The 18,967-nt window shown below is 43.6% G+C and overlaps 1 protein-coding gene across 1 annotated transcript; it reads left to right on the top strand.

Annotated features, from left to right (window-relative positions):
• The first annotated feature begins 258 nt into the window (after positions 1-258).
• On the top strand, positions 259-13,195 carry LOC105364451 (homeotic protein caudal). Its single transcript, XM_011502367.1, has 3 exons — positions 259-1,605; positions 12,321-12,466; positions 12,700-13,195. The coding sequence occupies exons 1-3, from the start codon at positions 873-875 to the stop codon at positions 13,033-13,035; spliced, it is 1,215 nt and encodes a 404-aa protein (XP_011500669.1). The 5' UTR covers positions 259-872; the 3' UTR covers positions 13,036-13,195.
• Positions 13,196-18,967: the final 5,772 nt, after the last annotated feature.

Below are 18,967 nucleotides of genomic sequence, written 5' to 3'. Positions count from 1 at the left end.
TATGCTGGTGTCATATATAAGTGAAGTAAATGTTGACATCCCCGACCGAAGGAGACGCGTACTAACGAAAGTTAAAGTCATCGATAAAATTCAATAAAATTTTAAGGAGGCTGAGCGATTACGCCGGAGTTTATATTCAGCGTCCGCCCTGGCAATTAGGCCGGGCAGCCTATCATCGATCATCGGCTCACGCGCTATCGATCCCTACCTCTTATTATATCATTATTATATTATTAAATCTCCATTCCCACAGCAGTGGCTTAGGCAAAAGGGGACCGAGTGGCCGGATGTTGGGCTGGCTGTAACGGACTGGAGAGGCATCGCCTGGCCCGAGGAAATTTGAGGGGCTCGTAAGCAGGGTGCCCTGACTTAATATCGAAATCTCATTGGAATCGCGCTATCGTGCTATTTCGCAAAGAAGCAGTTTCGCGACTCGGTCATCATCAGCCGGAGCCCCGTCCCGCTCGCCTCGGTGTCGAGACGGCGGCTCGCCGTCGTGGCGGCGTCGCTCGCTGCCGGCGCCATTGCCTCGGCTGCGATTGGCGGAGGAGCGCGCCGGACCTGGAGTGGGACGGGGCAGGCCGGGCGGTCCCCGTCCCGACCGGGCGGAGTCAAGCGGTCGCAACGCGCGGAGTCTCGGGGTCACAATCGCGCCGTCGCTCGTACTCTCAACATCGGCCCCGTTCGAGGCCGTCCGAGACAGTCAGAGAAACGCGCGGCGACCCTCCGACTTCCCGAAGTGCGATCGCGATGCGCGAAGTGCCCGGCTCGTAGGCGACCGACCGTAGCCGTCCCATTCCGAGAGTCCGCCTCCTCCAGGCGAAGAGTCAGAGCAGTTCTTACGGACCCGGAGCAATATACCGCGCACGGACATGGTGTCGTATTATAGTTCGCTGATGTATCGTCAGCAGCCGAGCGTCGGCCATCAGCAGCAGCAGCAGGCCGGCCTGTCGAGCCAACAGTCCTCGGCCTCTATGTCACCGGAGCAGAGCTCACCCCAGGCCCAGCAGCTCGGCCCGCCGCCCCCGGCTCAGCAGCACGTCCCCGAGGGCCAGCAGTGTGCCTGGTACGGATACGGGCACCATCACCATCATCACCAGAGCGCGGCCCAGCAGTATCTCGAGCACGAGGTACCCCTCTGGACGCCTCATCCTCACGCGCATCCCTATCTTCAGTATCAGCAGCATCATCAGGCTTATCAACAGCAACAGCATCAACAACAACAGCAGCAACAGCAGCAGCAGCACCCCACTCCACAACAGCAGCAACAGCAGCAACAATTGCAAATAACGGCTGTACAGGGCTCGTTGGAATGGAGTGGCGACGAGGGCAACAACAACAACAGCACCAGCAACAACAATAACAACAGCACTAGCAACAATAATAACAATAATAATGGTGGTATAGGGGCCGGTGAGCCCAGTCCTCCCATCACCGTAAGTGGCAGCGAAATCAGTAGCCCTGGAACGCCGGCCTCGCCCGTTGCCAATAACAATAACATCAATACCGCCAACAACAACAACACGGTACCAATGAGACCTGGTCAGAACAGAAGCCCCTATGAATGGATGAAGAAACCCTCGTATCAGAATCAGCCCAATCCAGGTGAGCTTAACAACGTTCGTCGCTGCCATTGCTATATTACAATTAGTACTCGTATTATTTTTACTATTGCTGTTATTATTATGTACTTTTCGGGTACTCTGGCCGAATGAGTGAGGCGAGTATTAAAAATCGTGTCGCCTCGGCGTCAAGGAACCCAACGTCTCGCGAATCTCTGGATCAATCCTTAGGATGATTACTCGGTAGATCGAATACTTACGACGCGTGATACCCTTCCCGCCCCGCCGTTCACCGCTGAATTCATAGATTTTCTATAAAAATGATTGAGAAAAATGGTGTTCCGTGGCCGCCGATGCAATAACTTTGCTTATAGCCGAGGCATCGAAGCGCCTAAAGAGTACCTGCTACACGTAACCAATGATAAACAAATTGTAAAAAGTTGGCGAAATTTTGCAAGGGCTTAGCCGTTGATTTAATATGGCAATTGCCGTGGCATCATTGCATATTTCAGTTTGGCAATAAAGAATACTTTGCACAAAGCAAGACGGGCATTTATTAAACAATGGCGTGTCGCACTCGATTAATGAAACTAAATGTCGTAATTAAATGACGAGCCGCACGTTTATAATAATAGCCATTTTTATCGGATAGAAACGGGGAAGGCTTTGTAAGTCTGTTTTATCAATGTGTTTCGTAATGTTTCGCGATAAAAATTATTATCGGTAGATTTAAATGCTATTTAAATTTGCTGAAAGAACGAGGATAGATCGGGTGAGAAAAATGTCATTGTGAGTTGAAAGAAGTGAGGTACGATTAAATATTAAATAAGAAACGCTCCGTAGGTTCTCACGTAGGCAGATATCCAAGAGCGTAAAAGGGGAGTGAGATAGATACGAGTCGCTTTGGGGAAGAACCGCGTCTCAGTGTTCCCGATATGACAAAACGGTGCAAACATGCTTAACAGCTAGGCAAACATCTAATTGCACTCAAATATTTGTGAGCTAATCTACGTCGACGGGAAACGAAAGGGAAAAAAAGAGAGGCAAGAGGCTCGTGGTAAGAAAGCAGCCATGTGTGATGATGAGCTCCACATACGTCCAAACGTGTATTACGATACGCCGCCCAGCATCTCGCCCATTGTCAAATAAACCCACGGCAATGACATTTTCAATCGAACTCTTAGTTTAAAGGCGCTGCTCCGGTGCCTTGTCCGCCCATCCGTTTACTTTAATTAATTGGAGAAAGATGGTAAACCTCACAAATTTCACGCGCAAGCACGCACACGTACGTGTACACAAACACACATACAGACACACGTGCATATATATATATATATATATATATATATATATATTGTTGCCGAGATTCAACACGCACACTTATTAATGCCAATTCTCCTTATCTTATTCATCATAGATTAGGGCATTGTCGATGCCAACAGTTATTTCATTATTTCTTTTTCGTTTTAATATTATCTTCTATTATTAATTAGCCACTATCTTTACCGCCAACATTAACGATATCTACATTTATGGAATTTTATACATAAAATATCCGTGCCCGTATAATAACATTGGCTCGAAAACTCGTACTGTTGATTAGCTCGAGACGAAAGGCCGAGCAACTCGAACCAATCAAGCTCACGCCATAATGACAGCTGACAAATATCATTTGACAATTGTAAAATAATCACGATTATTTACGAATGCTGAGAAGCATCGCACTTCAATAAGTTTGTGACAATAGGCTTTTTAGAGAATCCCAAGACGACGAATAATACATCCAAACTCCTTGGTGACAATATACGTATTTATTTAATTCTTATCGAATAGAGGCCTGACAATTTATAGAAAACAAAAAACAAGACAAAAAAACAAAACAAAAAAATAAAGGCCAGAAACGGTAAATAATAGCGAACTGCGCATACGAACGACAAGGCGCGATGAAACAAAAAATTTGTTGGCAGCCCAACGTGTACACGAGTGGTGCGAACCGCGTGCTCGTTGTCGGCGCACCAGCAAACGTGGTGGGTTCTCGAGGATATCCTGTACAGTTGGAGAAGGACCGCCGCAAGCTTGGCAATAGCCTCTGTATATACGCATGATACGGGCAGGTTTGATAATAAGGACGGATGATAACTTTTCAGCGATATGAGACGATGCGCCTTGTGCCGCGACCTAGTCTGCGAGCAAGGATGCTTGAGAAATGTCATCACTTGTATCTCTATTGTTGCAGCGTGCAACATTGCGAACGCGACAGCCGCAACATCAGTCCCGGCCCTCCACGATCTCTGCACCTTAGACGTCCTTGGTACGCAAACGTATAAATCACTTTACTGCCAATTTCAAATTTGCCTACTTAATATTTATTGCGTTACATTATTTGCTGCTTATTTTTAATTCGGTTTACATTCTTTTCCGTTTGTTCATATGCGTTGCGCCATTCCCCTGCGTTGCACCTTTTACGATGAGCTTTAATTAACTTATTATGTCTATTATGCAAGCATGATTATCTGTTATATATCGTTTTAACTTTTAACTCTTTAACATATTACATGAACTTATTACGTTATTTATGGCGTTATGTATTATGCGTGCATGGATATTAGTTTTAAGATTGTGTATGGTTAATAATATTGCCGTACGCATAGGGTTATGGATATTTACCAAACGAACAATAAAGCATGAGATGCGAGCATTGAGAGACATTACGACAATCGATGGCGAGAAAGTTCGCTGTTATAAAGGGTCCCCCGGTAGACGCTCAATAAGCTGTCGTTGGTGTTCTGTTTTCAAGGTAGACGTGCGCGTCGTTCTAACATAAAACTATGGACAACAAGGAGACCCGGGAGCAGGATAGGATAAGAGCGCACACATAAAGCCGAATACGCCTGCAAGAGGAGTGCGGGGAAAAATAGAATCGGTCGTTTCGCGCGGGCCGCTTGACCATTGCGCAATGCACCGCGAATCGTAAATAGAAGTTAGTCGTAGGGAGAATCTCTCCCTTTGTAAGGCGACGCGAGGCGAACAATCCTTTTTACTATTCGAATACGAGGCGCAATGCTGCAAGTATTATGTGCACGGCCATTCCATGCCTCGTAGCTCTAGAGAAAACACATCGGTTTGCCAGTGCTCGTCTCGTAGCTATTCAAGCGATATCATACACGCGCGTGCACGCACACATACGCAGACACGCATACACATGCGCGGGCGCGTATAAACGCAATCAGATATATATCAACCTTCCCATTAAAATCCAGCTCGTTTTTATTCCCCCGTAAGGACGGTTGGTGCTACTCCTTCCTCGGTATCGTCGAAGCAAAAAAGGACAGTACGAGACTTGCTTGCGTGCTGCACGATTCCATCATGAACTTTTCTTCTCTTTCTCTCTCTCTCTCCCTTGAAATCGCGTTCGGCCATTATCTGCATTTTATGGTTATATTGCAGTCGGGCAGTCGCTCGCTATATAAAGCCACGCAGTGTCTCATTCTCTCTCTCCCTCTCTCTCCCTCTCTCTCTCTCTCTCTCTCTCTCTCTCTCTCATCGTTCTGAAAGCGTATTACAATTTTGTGCCCTCCTCCTTCCCTTTGCCCCTGTCTCTCTACCGCCCTTCCCCCCTCTCTCGCTCTCTCTCTCTCTCTCTCTCTCTCTCTCTTTCGTGTGCGCGCGCCTGCACACACACACGACCTACGTTTTTTTCTCAGCATGAACTCGTTTCTTTTTCCCTCCGCTCTTTCGCAATGCGAGCCCGGTATTTCCTCCCCAGGCAAGTGAGCAAGAGTTGTTTCCTCGCCCAATGGTCGCGCATTCCCACCACCCCTCCTCCTCGAGTTTGTCGTGTGGCTTCTCTAAGCTTCTGTCTACGATTTTTTCTTCGCTCCTTGGGCGCCATTTTGGTGCTCGCGCGACTCGCATCGAACGTCCGTTTCGCAGGAGTCGCTCGCGGATGTTGAGCCAAAGCTGAAACCCAGCTTCTCTCGCTCTCGATAACGATTATTCACCGTACGGCCGTATCGGTAGCCGAGGCCTCATCTATCCAAAGGCTACTTTATTATCGCCCGGATCCTCCGACTCACGCATCCCCATTATCCCCGTGTGCCAAGCAAATGCTAACTGCGCACGTCATTCGGCAATATCGCAAGGAACTCGATGGGCACTCGGTGATTAAACGGTAGCGGCTGCCGCAGAGGTCGTGAGCCATGGTGTCTAAAAATGCAAGTCCAGGTGGGTGCGCCGGGGGCCGTGAAGGTGGAGCTAGAGCGGCTGGACTGGCCGGGCGGGGAGGATAGGCGGAGAGGCAAAATGCGGCGTAAAATTGACAATAACGATGCAAGTAAAGCGTGCCGGGGACGGACATGGTCCTGCGGGAAAACGGACCGAGTCCGGGAAAAGCCACTTGCGACGGTCCTCGCGCAAAAGTCGCCCTCAATGCGGACGGAGGAACGCCCACGACCCGACGGGACATTCGCGCCGGGATAGACACGGCTTCCACAGCTGCCCCAGGGCACAATACCCGGGGAGACCTCCGCACGCGCGTTGTCATTTGTTTTGCCAACAATGGAGGCCAATTAAACGCCTCGAGTGTTGCCCGCGCTCCTGGGGGTATGCGATTCGAGCCGCGCCCGATCTTCTTGGAAGGGACCTGCCCCCGACCTCCGGTCCCATTTGTTCTTTTCCTTGTTTGCCATGGCCGTGGCTTTCGGTCACACTCGACTCTCATTCTTCTATGCTTCCTCCAGCTTCCTCCCCAACATTATTTGCTTCGTTCAGCTCCTGTCATCGGCACCTCCCTCCTTCAGCCGCGCGTGTTCACTCGCACTTATCCATTCGCCCATTCGTCTCGCAAGGTCGCGACTTCTCCTTTCATACTTGTTCTCTCTCCCCCCTCCCTCCTCTCCCAAAACCATCAATCCCTCTCCAGCCCCCTTCTACCCCCACCCCTTCTAACACCCCCCTCCCCCCTCCAACTGAGTCTCTTGCGCAACGTCCGAGTCGTTGGACCGATTCGGAGTCCGGGACACGCGTGACGTTCCACCAACGCTCTTAATTTTCGAATTTCACTAGCAGCCGCTTCGAGTTGCGACGCATCGTATTCGTGTTGTCGATCGTGTTGTTTTTAAGGCAATCGGGTTGTCCCTCAGTGTGAGAGTACCGTTCGTCAAATGGGTAGCATTGCGGCCCGACCATCCTCCGTAATGACAATGTTCCTTTTCCAGGCGTTACGGGGCCCCGTCATCGAGAAACTTAAGCTCCCCAATAAAAGTCTTGCCGCGCGACGGAAAATGCACGAACGAGGATGCGGACATTGTTGCGACGCCGAGACGCATAATGTGGCACGATAGGAGTTTTCCCGCTCGGCCGTCGTCGTGGCAAGTTAGCCCGGACGAGTGCGCTTGGCCTGGCCTATAGACTCGTGTGACCGAGCCGACGACACGATCCTCGTTTCGCAATTTTCGAGGTTACGTGAAAATTCGCCGTCGCAATGATAATCGAGCGGGGTTGAGCGGGATTGAGCGACGGGAAAGGGGATGGATGGTGGTAGCGCATCAGGGCTGCAGCCCCATTAAAAAGCCGAAATGAAATCGGAGACTCGAGGACGCCATAAATACAAAATAACATATCGCTCGGGGGCCCTCGTGAAATTTTTAACGCATTGGAGTCGAGTCGAGTGTGGGTCTCGGGGTTGGGGTGAGTAGGGCGATGGGCGCTCGAGGACGAAAACTGCTCACGGTGAAACAAAGCGACGAGCCAATAGAGGTAATTGTGATGCGGCTGACGAATGGTACCTTGCGGGATGCGCGCGACTACACGAGCCAAGTGCCACGAGGGTGGGGTTGGTCCCGAGAAGGAAGAGAAAGATGTGGTCGAAGAGAAAATAGCGGAAGGCCGCGTGTGCGTGTATCCGTGTGATCGGGCACCGAGGGAGAAAGCCAGGAGTTCTGTCTGTCTATTTAAGGGAAAAAGTTGGCGCGCGAAGCGAAAGGGAGCAGCAGCGAGAGAATTGGTTGGGTGGGGTTTGGCGGGCGAGCGGGCGGGGGGGGGGAGATCATCCTTCTCGTCGTGGTCTCGTTCCTGCGCACGAAATGGAAGAGCAAACGTTGTAATGGGGTGGCAACGAGTCCCCGGAGTCCCGTTTTCTTCCGCTCCCTTTTATCTCTTTCTCTTTTTTCGCTCCTCGATCTTGCACTCCGTTCCCCTATTCATATTCCTCCCGTTTTTCGCGTCCAACTTTTGACGTGTCGAGAGCGTAAAGGAACGAAATTCAGAATATTTTTCTTTCTTTTTTCTTTCTTTCTCTTCCATTTCTTCTTCATCATCATCATCATCTTCTTCTTCTTCTTCTTCTTCTCTATCTTTTCTTTTTTTAACCTCGTCGAGATTTCCAGCCACGTTTCCGTTGAAATAACGAGCCCATGATGGCTGGCTCGTCTCCGAGACTGGCATAATCGGGCGTCAAAACCCCGTTTCACTCTTCGTACCGTAATATCGCTATTGTCGTATCTTTAATGTGAAAGCAACGGCCGCTGTCCTGGAGATTTATTTGATTTTACGTTTATGAAGAGGCTCGTGAATCGTCACGCGTATAAATTCGGATCCGACGCCAGCGGCGGCATTGCCAGCGGTATCGAGCAGCATCAGCAGCAATATCAGCAGCAATATCAGCAGCAATAGCGAGAATGAAAAACACGAGGCCAACGGTCAATGTCGCTTTATACATTCGCACGTCGCGCAACAGAAGAGTGTAGCGCCATGAATATCGTCCCGAGCGTTATGACGCATAAAACACAGGTAGGAAACAGGTTCCTCGACGTCGCGGATAGAAAGTCCCTTGGCTTTGCTCGCGTTAACGATCCGCGAGTGTGGCCCTCGGCTTCTACGAACCTTCTTTGCCTCGCGGTCGCACGGGATTTCTCAACTTCTTAACTTGGCGACGCTCTCACGATAAAAGCCGCGACCTTACGATCGAGCGGCATCAAAAGGACCGACCACGATCTTAATTATGACGTTCGTGTTTATTTATTTCTTATTGTAATTCATCCTCAGATTCTATTTGAACGTTACGTCTCAATCGTCCTCTCTTCCCATCGACTGCACGGATTTTCTTACGCAAGCAGTTCGGGGATCCTTCGAATTATAAAAATTAAAAGATTTTCAACGAGCTTGATCTCTCCGTCAACCGCACAAGCACTTAGCGAGTTAGAAGCGAGACCGAGAGTACAATGTACATACGCGGAGCTAGTGATATTTTATTGTTATTTGGTGAATATTGCAAAACAACCACGCAACTTGGGTTACTCTATTTTAATAGTGTCATATCGCGAGCCTATTGAGCTAATGTTTTCCGGTGCTTTTTAAAGAAATTGAATATTACGGTGAGCGAAAGGTAGAGCTCGTTCGTTCGTAATTCTTCACATAATCGAGTGGATGATTGATTATTCCAATTTCTTCTGTCAAATCGCCCTGTCCTTATAAAAAGTGCCGATCCTGGTGAGAGGCGCTTCTCGCTCTTCCTCTCCATCTCAAGCCAAATTCGCCTAAAATCATAGTTTACTCTCAGTGATGTCGCTCGATACACTCCGCTTCATAAAAATCCACGGGACCACAATGGAGGGTAAAAGTCAATTGGCTTTAGGTGTCGCACACGCGGTCCTTAATCTCCCCTTGTCCGCGATCTCTGCCTCTGTCGGGACGTCGCGTCTCTCGCCTCCATTATCAGTCGTCTGCGAAGGCGATGGTGCGTACATGAAAAAAGCCGCCACGATAATTTCTCTCCTCTGTGTGCGCAAGCACGACGGCCGCTTTCAAACGAAGACCCTGTAGATTTGGGTACAGGGTCTTCGGTTCCTCGTTAGGAAAACAGTGCCACCACTACAAGGTATCTAGTATTCGACTCGCACAATATTGATTTACTCCCAATTTGTGCTTCGAATACAAATAAAAATATCTTGATTTACGCGACGATACCGCCTCCTGTCATTGAATTTTAATTACCGTCGCGATTTCCGATAAGCTCATTATGGAATCAATCAGAAAATTCGATCATTCGAGTGCTGCTGGACATACTATTAATTATATTATTCAATTGCACTTGGCTGTATCTCTGATTGTATACAGAGTTCCGAATGATCGTAACGAATATTGTGGCAAAGAGAGGCCTGATTAGAGTGGTATTACCGGACAAACTAAGCAACATAATGCAAAAATAAAAAAAAATTAAGAAAAAGAAAGAAAGAAAGAAGATTCCTTAAAACATTGTCTTTGTCGTACGTTAATTCGGATAAAATTTCGATAGACTGCCCTGTACTTTATAATGTATGTTTATAATACATAATTGAACATGAAAAGACGTAAATTTAAAGATAATGACATTTTTCCTACGAAACGCGTAGCTCGTGCCAATGAAAACTATGCCTTATCTAAAAAAATACTTACTGAATTATAGAGCGTTTTTCTCATATTTTTCAGATCACGAGTATTGATCGGATGATCGATTTGAATTAGTGAGCGATTGGAATTTTGATCAGACGTATAACTACTATCGATCATACGATAATAATCAGGCACGAAACAAATTATTTACGATAACAGCCACAATGTGTTTAACATTTGCATCCTCAGGATAATCAATAATAAAACTCTTATCGATCGTACCATTGCTTAAAGTATAAATTGATTAAGGGTATTTATAAGTGCTTGGTTATGTCGATTGCATACTTTTGCTTCGTAATTTTGTCGCATTAGAGAAATTGATAATTTCAAACGTATAATATATTAATGATTATGTCGTATTATAGATTGTTGGCACGAGCCAGTCGCATAATTTTATTCGACGTTTCGCGCATTACTCTACTTTTGTTTATTAAGAGTCATGTTCAATTAAAAAAAAAAAAAGAAAAAAAAACAACAACAACAACAAATAACAACAGAACATAAAAGCAAAAAATTTGTGTCAAAATCTTTTAACGTCCAAACAAAGTCATGTCGAAAAGTCAAATGGAATGGCAAAGTTAGTTAGCATTGAAATTGAATTTGCTTATAAATGACAGACGGTGATATATGCTTTTATCAATAGTATAATATCGATGAGAAAAAAAATAAAGGAGACACTCGAAAAACGTGTAGTATAACAATATTAACTCTAATTGAAACATCCCATTCGTTGAGAGGACAGCAAAACTAACAAATGACCCGTGTTTGATGACAAGGTCGATATCTACTTTCACCTTATCTTGCGCGTCAATATCTACACGATGAAAACGAGTCAGAGAAGAAAAAAAAACACATACACAATTCGATAAGAGAAAAAAAAACATCGAGCAAATTGTCGAATTAAAGGAGGAATACGATGTCAAAGGGGCTTAGCGTCAGTCGGAAACAAAGAACGGACATAAAAACTGAAAAAACAAAAAAACATGAGAAGTTCACGGAGTGAAACAAAGAGCGACCGAAGGGGGATGAGAGCCGAGAAAAAGGAAAAAATAATGGATAGAATGAAGGAGACGACACATATGAGAAGATAGAGAAGCCTCTACGAAGGTCTTTGGTTATCAAGGAGTGTTGGATTAGCGAGTTTCGCTTTGATGTCGGCCGCTTGACACCTTATCTAATCCTCTCTCTCTCTCTCTCTCTCTCTCTCTCTCTCTGCCTGTTTCTCTCTCGTTCATGGTCCCCTTCTAAACATTGCGCTGTCTGCGCATGACTGGCAGTACCAGCTGTGACATACCGTTTTGGTTGCATATAGAAAATATGCGGTCCAAGGGTCGCGCGACAAATTTCTTAGATTGAAATATGACAAAAGCTCTTAATTGCGATCATTTCACTCGATCGCGAGCCACGCACAACGCAATAACCAAAAAAATTATCAGCCTCCAGCCGGTAATCATGCGCTATGCACGTAAAGTACGTTTAAAACATTAATTTTCCCTATCGGTATGCGAACAAATGTATCGTCGGCCCGTGGGTTTGCTAGAGTGTTAGTGTGTTTTCGCGCGTTCTCGATAAAATTCGTTATCATTACCGAGATACGGCCCGTAGCGAAGCAAGCGGAGGAACGAAGAAGAGGCAGCTCGCTTATCTCCGTCGTTGCTGTCAGCTCGCGCGCGCGTGTGCAAATGCGTCGCGTAGGTATGCAAGTGTGTTTTCCCTCCTTGCAAGGATCGCGGCCGCGATGATGCGCCATTAAATCCGTCGCTCCGTATGCAAATACGTACACCTGATTTTTGTGCTGCATTTCGAAACTCGCTGTCTCATCTCCACATCGGGAATTTTTTCCAACAAGAGAACCAACCTAACAGCAGCTCGAATGTTGCAACGAAACAAGCGCGAAGGTGTCGCGCCAAGGCTGCTTTCCAAGGCTTATCTTCGTACAAACCGAGCGTGCGTTACCTTCTCGGGCTTTGCTTTGCGTCTTCAATCCAAATATTTGGTACACAAGCCAAAAGCCCATTACGAAATAGCGCGGAACGATCGGTAACGGCGACGGACTCGAAACTACCGTCGGAGCAGCATGATACTCGGCAACAGCAGCACGATTGCACTATACGCATATTTTATAATGGCAACTCCCAATTCACCTGAGAATATAATAGCCACGACTGGCTAATACTAACGCGTCAACCCACAAGATCATCGTACTTGTATAATATCGTTAGTGCGCATGCTTGGATGCTGGAGAGTCGACTGAGTAGACTGTTTGTGAAGAAAATCAACGAAATGCCGACGGTAATGTGTAATGCTTCTTACATCTGCATGTTTCAGGTAAAACACGAACGAAGGATAAATACAGAGTGGTATACACGGAGCACCAGAGGCTCGAGCTCGAGAAGGAATTCTACTCGAGCAAGTACATCACCATCCGTCGGAAAGCCGAACTGGCGACGAGTCTCTCGCTTTCCGAGCGACAGGTAATAATTATTCACGACTAGACGTATCCGGCGGCCCTCTACACTCTCCACCCTCACCCACCCATCCCCCTCCCGTCACTTTTCCATCTCATTACTCGTTATCGCAGCGATGATTCATCCTCATTGATGATGGGGGGTGGGTGGTGGGTGTGTTTCCGGGCCGTCTAGGTATCGTCTCATGCCGATCGAATGTGCATAATGCAGCAAACCTGTACCAATTGGTATGCGCGCAGGTGAAAATCTGGTTTCAGAATCGGCGCGCGAAGGAGCGCAAGCAGAGCAAAAAACGGGGCGAACTCGAGCAGCGCGATGTGAAGCCGATGCTCGACGGACACGGGGCGGTCAGCCATCCGGGACACGGGCACCCGCCCGTCGGCGGCATGGCCGGACTCACCCTTGGCGGCATGAGCATGAGCGGGATGCTCGGAGGCCTCATCCACAATAACGGCTCACCACCTCTGGTTGGGCACCACCACCACCATCACCACGCGCTCCTGGCGGCCACGGGTCACCCGCACCATCCGCATCACGCGCACCACCCGGCACCGCACTCGGTTCTCGGTATCTGACCGGCCGGGCCGGTGTGCCGATAAGGAGAAGCAGGAGGAGAGTAAAGAAGGGAAGCAGTGTCGACGTCGAGAACCACGTTACCCGTGATAAGGAAAGCTTATTGACGACGGAAGAGCAAGAAGAGGAGGAGGTTGAAGAGAAGCTGGCGGAGTTGCTGGTGATGGTGGTGGTGGTGGTGGTGGTGGTGGTGGTGGTGGTGGTGGTGGTGGTGGTGGTGGTGGTGGTGGTGGTGGTGGTGGTGGCGGCGGCGGCGGCGGTGGCGGTGGCGGTGGCGGTGGCGATGGCGGTGGCGGCGACGACGACGTCGACGACGGTGGCGGTGGCGGCAATGGGCGCACGCCGTCGAAGAGAAAGCCATTTCCAAGTTTGTGATAGCCTTGGTGGGCTTGGCCGAGAATTTTTCCCGTGGGGCGTCGTTGCCGGATGCCCAACTCTCGGAAAACTTGAAACTGATCTCGCGGAGCGTAAAACGAAAAAGTACGCCGAGTTTTGGGATTGAGATGGGGCGATGGATGGAAGCTGCGGAGATGCTCGACTTCGTTCTTTGTCATGGTCAAGTCAATGAGAATGAAGAGGATACGGTATTATGGAAGAAAGTAGTGTGCGTGTATATAAATGACGATGGTCAATTCTGCCACGCGAGTGCGGGGGTTGATAGAAGTAATCGCTCGAAACGAGTGTAAGAGGAACATCGATTTATACATTATAGTTTCCCGAGGTGATGCCAGCTGCTGCAGGTTTGAGGGCACTTTTTTCTTAAATTAAAGATGGGCACGTTAGTTCTCCATCGTTTATTGTTTATTGTGACGTTTATTTTCGTGTCGGGTACAACAAACTGAACGTTGATTAATTAATGTGGCTCTCTGAGAGGCATGTTGCTCGAAAATTGCCCACCCTAGGTTCTTATTAACACGAGGATCGTCACTTATAAAATATTCACAGGACACACGATAAACACGCGCACACGCACACATCCACCCGTGAATAAGCACGCAAAATCATCTAGGTACACGCGCAAACACAAAACACGACACATACGCGCATACTTACGTATATACGCATTCATAAAAGATACGCACGAAAACAATCATAAAATAATAAAATTAAGCCATTCGTAACAAGTGACTGCTTTCCTTAATTCTATAGTTTTTATTTAGCTTGTATCGTTATTAATCGGCGGTCGATGATAAATTATTGTTAAATGCCCTCGTTGTTTATGATGAAATTATAAAGCTTGCAAGCTCGAAGAAAATTATTGTAAATAGGTACTGAGGTGGAATAATACAGACTATAGATATGATCCTGACGTAGGAAGTATTACCTTTGGTGCTGCTTTTTGTTTATTTGCGATATCTATTAATAACATTATTATTTTACTCTGGTTGATTAGCTCATTAGCGATAAGCGTTTTGTTCTTTTAAATTAGATTTATATTATTGTATTATTGTATTATTATTATTATTATTATTATTATTATTAATATTATTATTATTATTATTATTATTGTATTATTACTATATCTTTTAATAATATTAAGAAAAAATTCATCTTTCAATGCTGATGAATGTGAAGCAAATAATCTATCGATTTGTAATATTTTTGTAAATTCAGTGAATCCCTCCATCACATTATCATTTCAGTAAACTACTACATCGCATAAATAGATGTAAAGGAAGCATTTTTAAATTTCTTAATTTTCACTTAAAAATGTTTATAAGCTTTATTGTGAAATCCAGGTTTGGATCACTAATCAAATAATACGATTGTTATTAAGTAGCTAATTAAGTGTAAATGCATATTTTTACGAGAGGTACAAGCTCTATCCATTTTCATCATTCCTATTTATTGATAATAAAAATTAAGGCTTCTAAGCTGATGATAACAATGTTAAACAATGAAATAATTGAATTTTCATATTTAATTTGTATCTATGAAATACATTTGGAATGACGTATAAAAATTGCAAATAAAATACGTAATATATGCCTTAAACGTGCTAAAGTTTTGAGCAAACAATTACAAAAAAAAAAAAACAACAAAAAACAAAAAAAATGTAGAAATAATATGTCTAGGGTTGAAAAAAGAACGCCGCGTGCCTTGTGCGTTTCCTTCATATTAAATTGTTCTAATACGAATAATATATATGTATATATATGCATATTAACGCGCCTATATATAAATATATATATATACATATATATACGCGCGCAAAAAAAAAGACACACGCACACACACACGCACACACACGCACACACACATGAGCGCGCGCATACACAAACAAACGCAGATCTACATACGCGCGAAAACACACAAGTACACACGTATTATGTAGATTTATACGTAGTATAAAAAAAAAAACTATGTTTCATAGACATTAATCAATTAACCATATATACGTATAAGCTTCGAAGAAAAAATCTCATACGATTCTCATCGTTTAAAAAATGTAAATAATGCGTTAATAAAAAATGGTAGCAAGTCACTTAAATTATTAAATAGTATATGTGAGTAATAGTATGGAAACTGAGAAAAATAATTAGACGAACAATTTTTAAAAAATAGCTATTCTCAAAATTCACTGTTTGTGATCGCATTATTCATTTTCAAATACAGACAACACTTTAATAAAAAAAATCGTTACTATTATTTACCCATCTTCATCCTTTATCACAAATTTATGTTAAATTTGCGATTAAAGTAAACGCAACGATAGCCGCGTTCCATCATGCTTTCATTATTCTGCTATTAGGCATGCAAAATACGCAGTTGCCCGAATATTCGTGAATCGAGCAACATCGATGATCGCCCGGTGCATTTATCGTTTTAGATGGAGCAAGTGTGCGACGCAAGTGTTCTCAGCGACGCAGATTAGTCGAAAGCATCAATGAAGAAAAGAATGAAAGGGAGCGAACGAATTGCTGCAAAGATTGGAGCTAGAGCCCTTGGCTGCCGATGATGTTTCTCCCTACGCGTTTAATGCCCAGACGCGCAATTAGTCGAGGGGCGGCATCGGCGCCTTTTTGCTCGTCCGTCGGCGAACGTCGCGATCCCGGCGCAGGACGTCCGTCGGTAGCGCGGGCGCAACGAGTCCCCCGGGTGCCCTCGACTTAACTGTCGAATCGATGTGCGCGACCCCATCCGATAACGAGCCGTCTCTCTCTCTCTCTCTCACTTTGCACCCCATCCTCCTCGTAATCGGCTCAGCGAAGCGCTTGACGCGCTCTTACCAGACAACTTCGATTTTTCACCGGCCGAGTGTGCGTCGCCCGAGGTCAAGCCAGTCTCGATTCTTTCTTTTGACTTTCGGCGCCGGGACGGGCACGTCCATTGCAAGATCATACGATCGAGCCGAGTTTTTATTAATATAGTAGTACCTTGACTGCTAGGTGGGAGTTGATTGTGGCACCGGATGATATCGTTTGCCTAAACGACTGGCGTCTCTATCTTTTCTGAGCTGTATTTTTGTGCGAGTTCTTATCTTTATGGGATTTTGAGGCGAAGTTATTTAATAAAACGCTTCATCGATTGCTGTTTTTCGGATTAACGGGAAAACCAATTTGATTATTGAGCTTGTTCGCATTTCCGTTTGGCTTGCCGTCTGACATCTCTAATAGTTTAATTAATTTTATTCTGAGCATAAACGCGAACGAACTATTTAATAACAGTGTGAAAGAGATGGTACGTGATGAATTTTAAAGGATATTGGAAAACGATGAGAGATGTAACTAAAGATTAACATGTTTCAAGCATTTTTTTGGTTGCTTATCTGTAATTGTAATTACTATCCAAGAATATGTAAGGCAAATCTAACGTTTCTTTATGTACGTGATTTGTTTAATTTCATTAAAATATTGAAATTGGTCAAGCGGGCTGGCGCGTGTGGAATATTTTCATACAAATTTTGTTATATTAATTTTATATTTTCTTTGAACAATAAGAAACAACAAAATAGATCAACGGTAAAATATTTTATCAATAATTTTTAAATCAAATAAAATATTTTTAAGCAACCTTCAATAATCGAAAATAATATTGCAAATGATACTTTCTACATTCAAGACAGATTTTATTATGATAACTGTAATCAAATGTCGGAATAATGTACGTACTTGTAATAATTTTATTTTTAGATACGACATAAGGATGTTTATCTGAAACTAAATTTATAAACCTAAAAATCCAACAAAAAAAAAAAAAAAGAAAAACGATTATATGTAAAAAGTCAAAATGAACATAATCAATTTAAAATAATTAAAACTGAGCTTCATGACGTAATAACGTTGCGCATTTAATATTAATCACTACACGACTTCACTTTCATAATATATGATATAATAAGACTGTAAAAGTAAGAAATATGCAGAACTTTATTAAAACTCATATAAAGCGGATTCTATTACATTTCCAATATTGTCATTGATAGTATGTACTTGTTTCGATGTTATATGTAATTATTAAAATCGTATCGAACTTTTGTAAACGTCAATTTCAAATATCTCCTTAATTAGGCAGGAATTTAAGATTTAAAAAACGATGTTGTAAACGATTTGCTAGTAATTCAATACACGAGAGCGAATATAATTAAATTAATTACTTGTAACCAACTGTTTTAATAATCGTTTAATTTAGAAAGCTCTTTACTTCGATAGTAAAATATTTTCTGCAATATTTGCTGATATACATTTCAGAATGTGATAATAATTTCGTATAGGGACAATGATAAAACGAATAGATTGATCGAAAATATCAATGAATATGTCAAAATGTATTCAAAGGACTTTCAAATAAAAAATTATTTCTAGCAAGTTTTATGCTTTTTGAAATCTTGACAATAAAATGGCACCATTGGTTAAATGTTATAGCGCTAGCGTTAAATAAACAAAAACAAAAACATGAAAAAAAAACAAAACAAAAATAACGGTCAATAAAGATATTTGTTACAAGCGCAAATAGTTGTTATATACGGCAATTAAAACAACAAGTGTAGAATAACAATAATATTGTACATTTTAAAGTAATTATGAGATATTTCATTTTTACAAAGTGAATTATGTTTTTATTGCACATCTTTATCGTAAGGCATAGTATAAAAAGCCAGTAATAAATATATGGCAAAAACTTTAAAACCCTTTACTGCTACAACAAGTGTTAAGCGTTCTGATTTTCAAGATTTAATCTCTTCTAAGCACTTAAAATAATAAGCAGGCATTTAACTCATTTATGTTTTTACATAATTTACAATGGCATGAAAATTTTATAAAATTTTCATACGATTATTCCTTTTTGAAGATAGAATTTTACGAAATATTGATTTACATTAAGACTTATCGAATAGTTAATACAAAAAAAAAAAAAAAAAAAAAAAAAAACCAAAAGAAAAAAACAAACAAAACAAAAAGTTTGCTTTTAGCTTAAATAATATATTGTAATACTGATTTATACAAGAAAATAAAAGTTATCGAGTTATATTGGCATGGAAGTAAAGGATATTTTTATATTTTTTCATTTTTGTTACAAAATATGCGCAGCGAGTAATGGTCACGAGAACGTAAGAAATCCCTAGAAAACTCATAATTTCTGGCACATCAAAGACTTTTTCTTAATGCTTTTTAACATCTTCCAGCATCAACATAAGGAATTTCACAAAAGGATAAAGAAATCTAAGATGCGCGCGAGAGAATGAAACGTCTGACAAAGAGCGAGGAAGGATAAAAAGGGAGATAAAAGGTAAAAGATGAAACGCTTACGTTTCAAATGTGGGACAAGAAAAACGAAGGAAACGAACTAAAAGGTGAAGGCAAATAAAGGAAAAGGGTAGCGTGGTGTGGCCAGTAATTGAATTTTGGACAAAGCTTCGGGAAAAATGTTAAACTCGCGCAATACATTCAAATCTTTTAAAATGTTTATCAACGCTTTCAACTTTACAGCCTG

This window comes from Ceratosolen solmsi, unplaced genomic scaffold (assembly GCF_000503995.2).
Source record: "Ceratosolen solmsi marchali unplaced genomic scaffold, CerSol_1.0 scaffold39, whole genome shotgun sequence".
Lineage (NCBI taxonomy): Eukaryota > Metazoa > Arthropoda > Insecta > Hymenoptera > Agaonidae > Ceratosolen > Ceratosolen solmsi.
The sequence above is the reverse complement of the archived record's forward strand: the minus strand, read 5'-3'. Positions and strand labels throughout refer to the sequence as shown.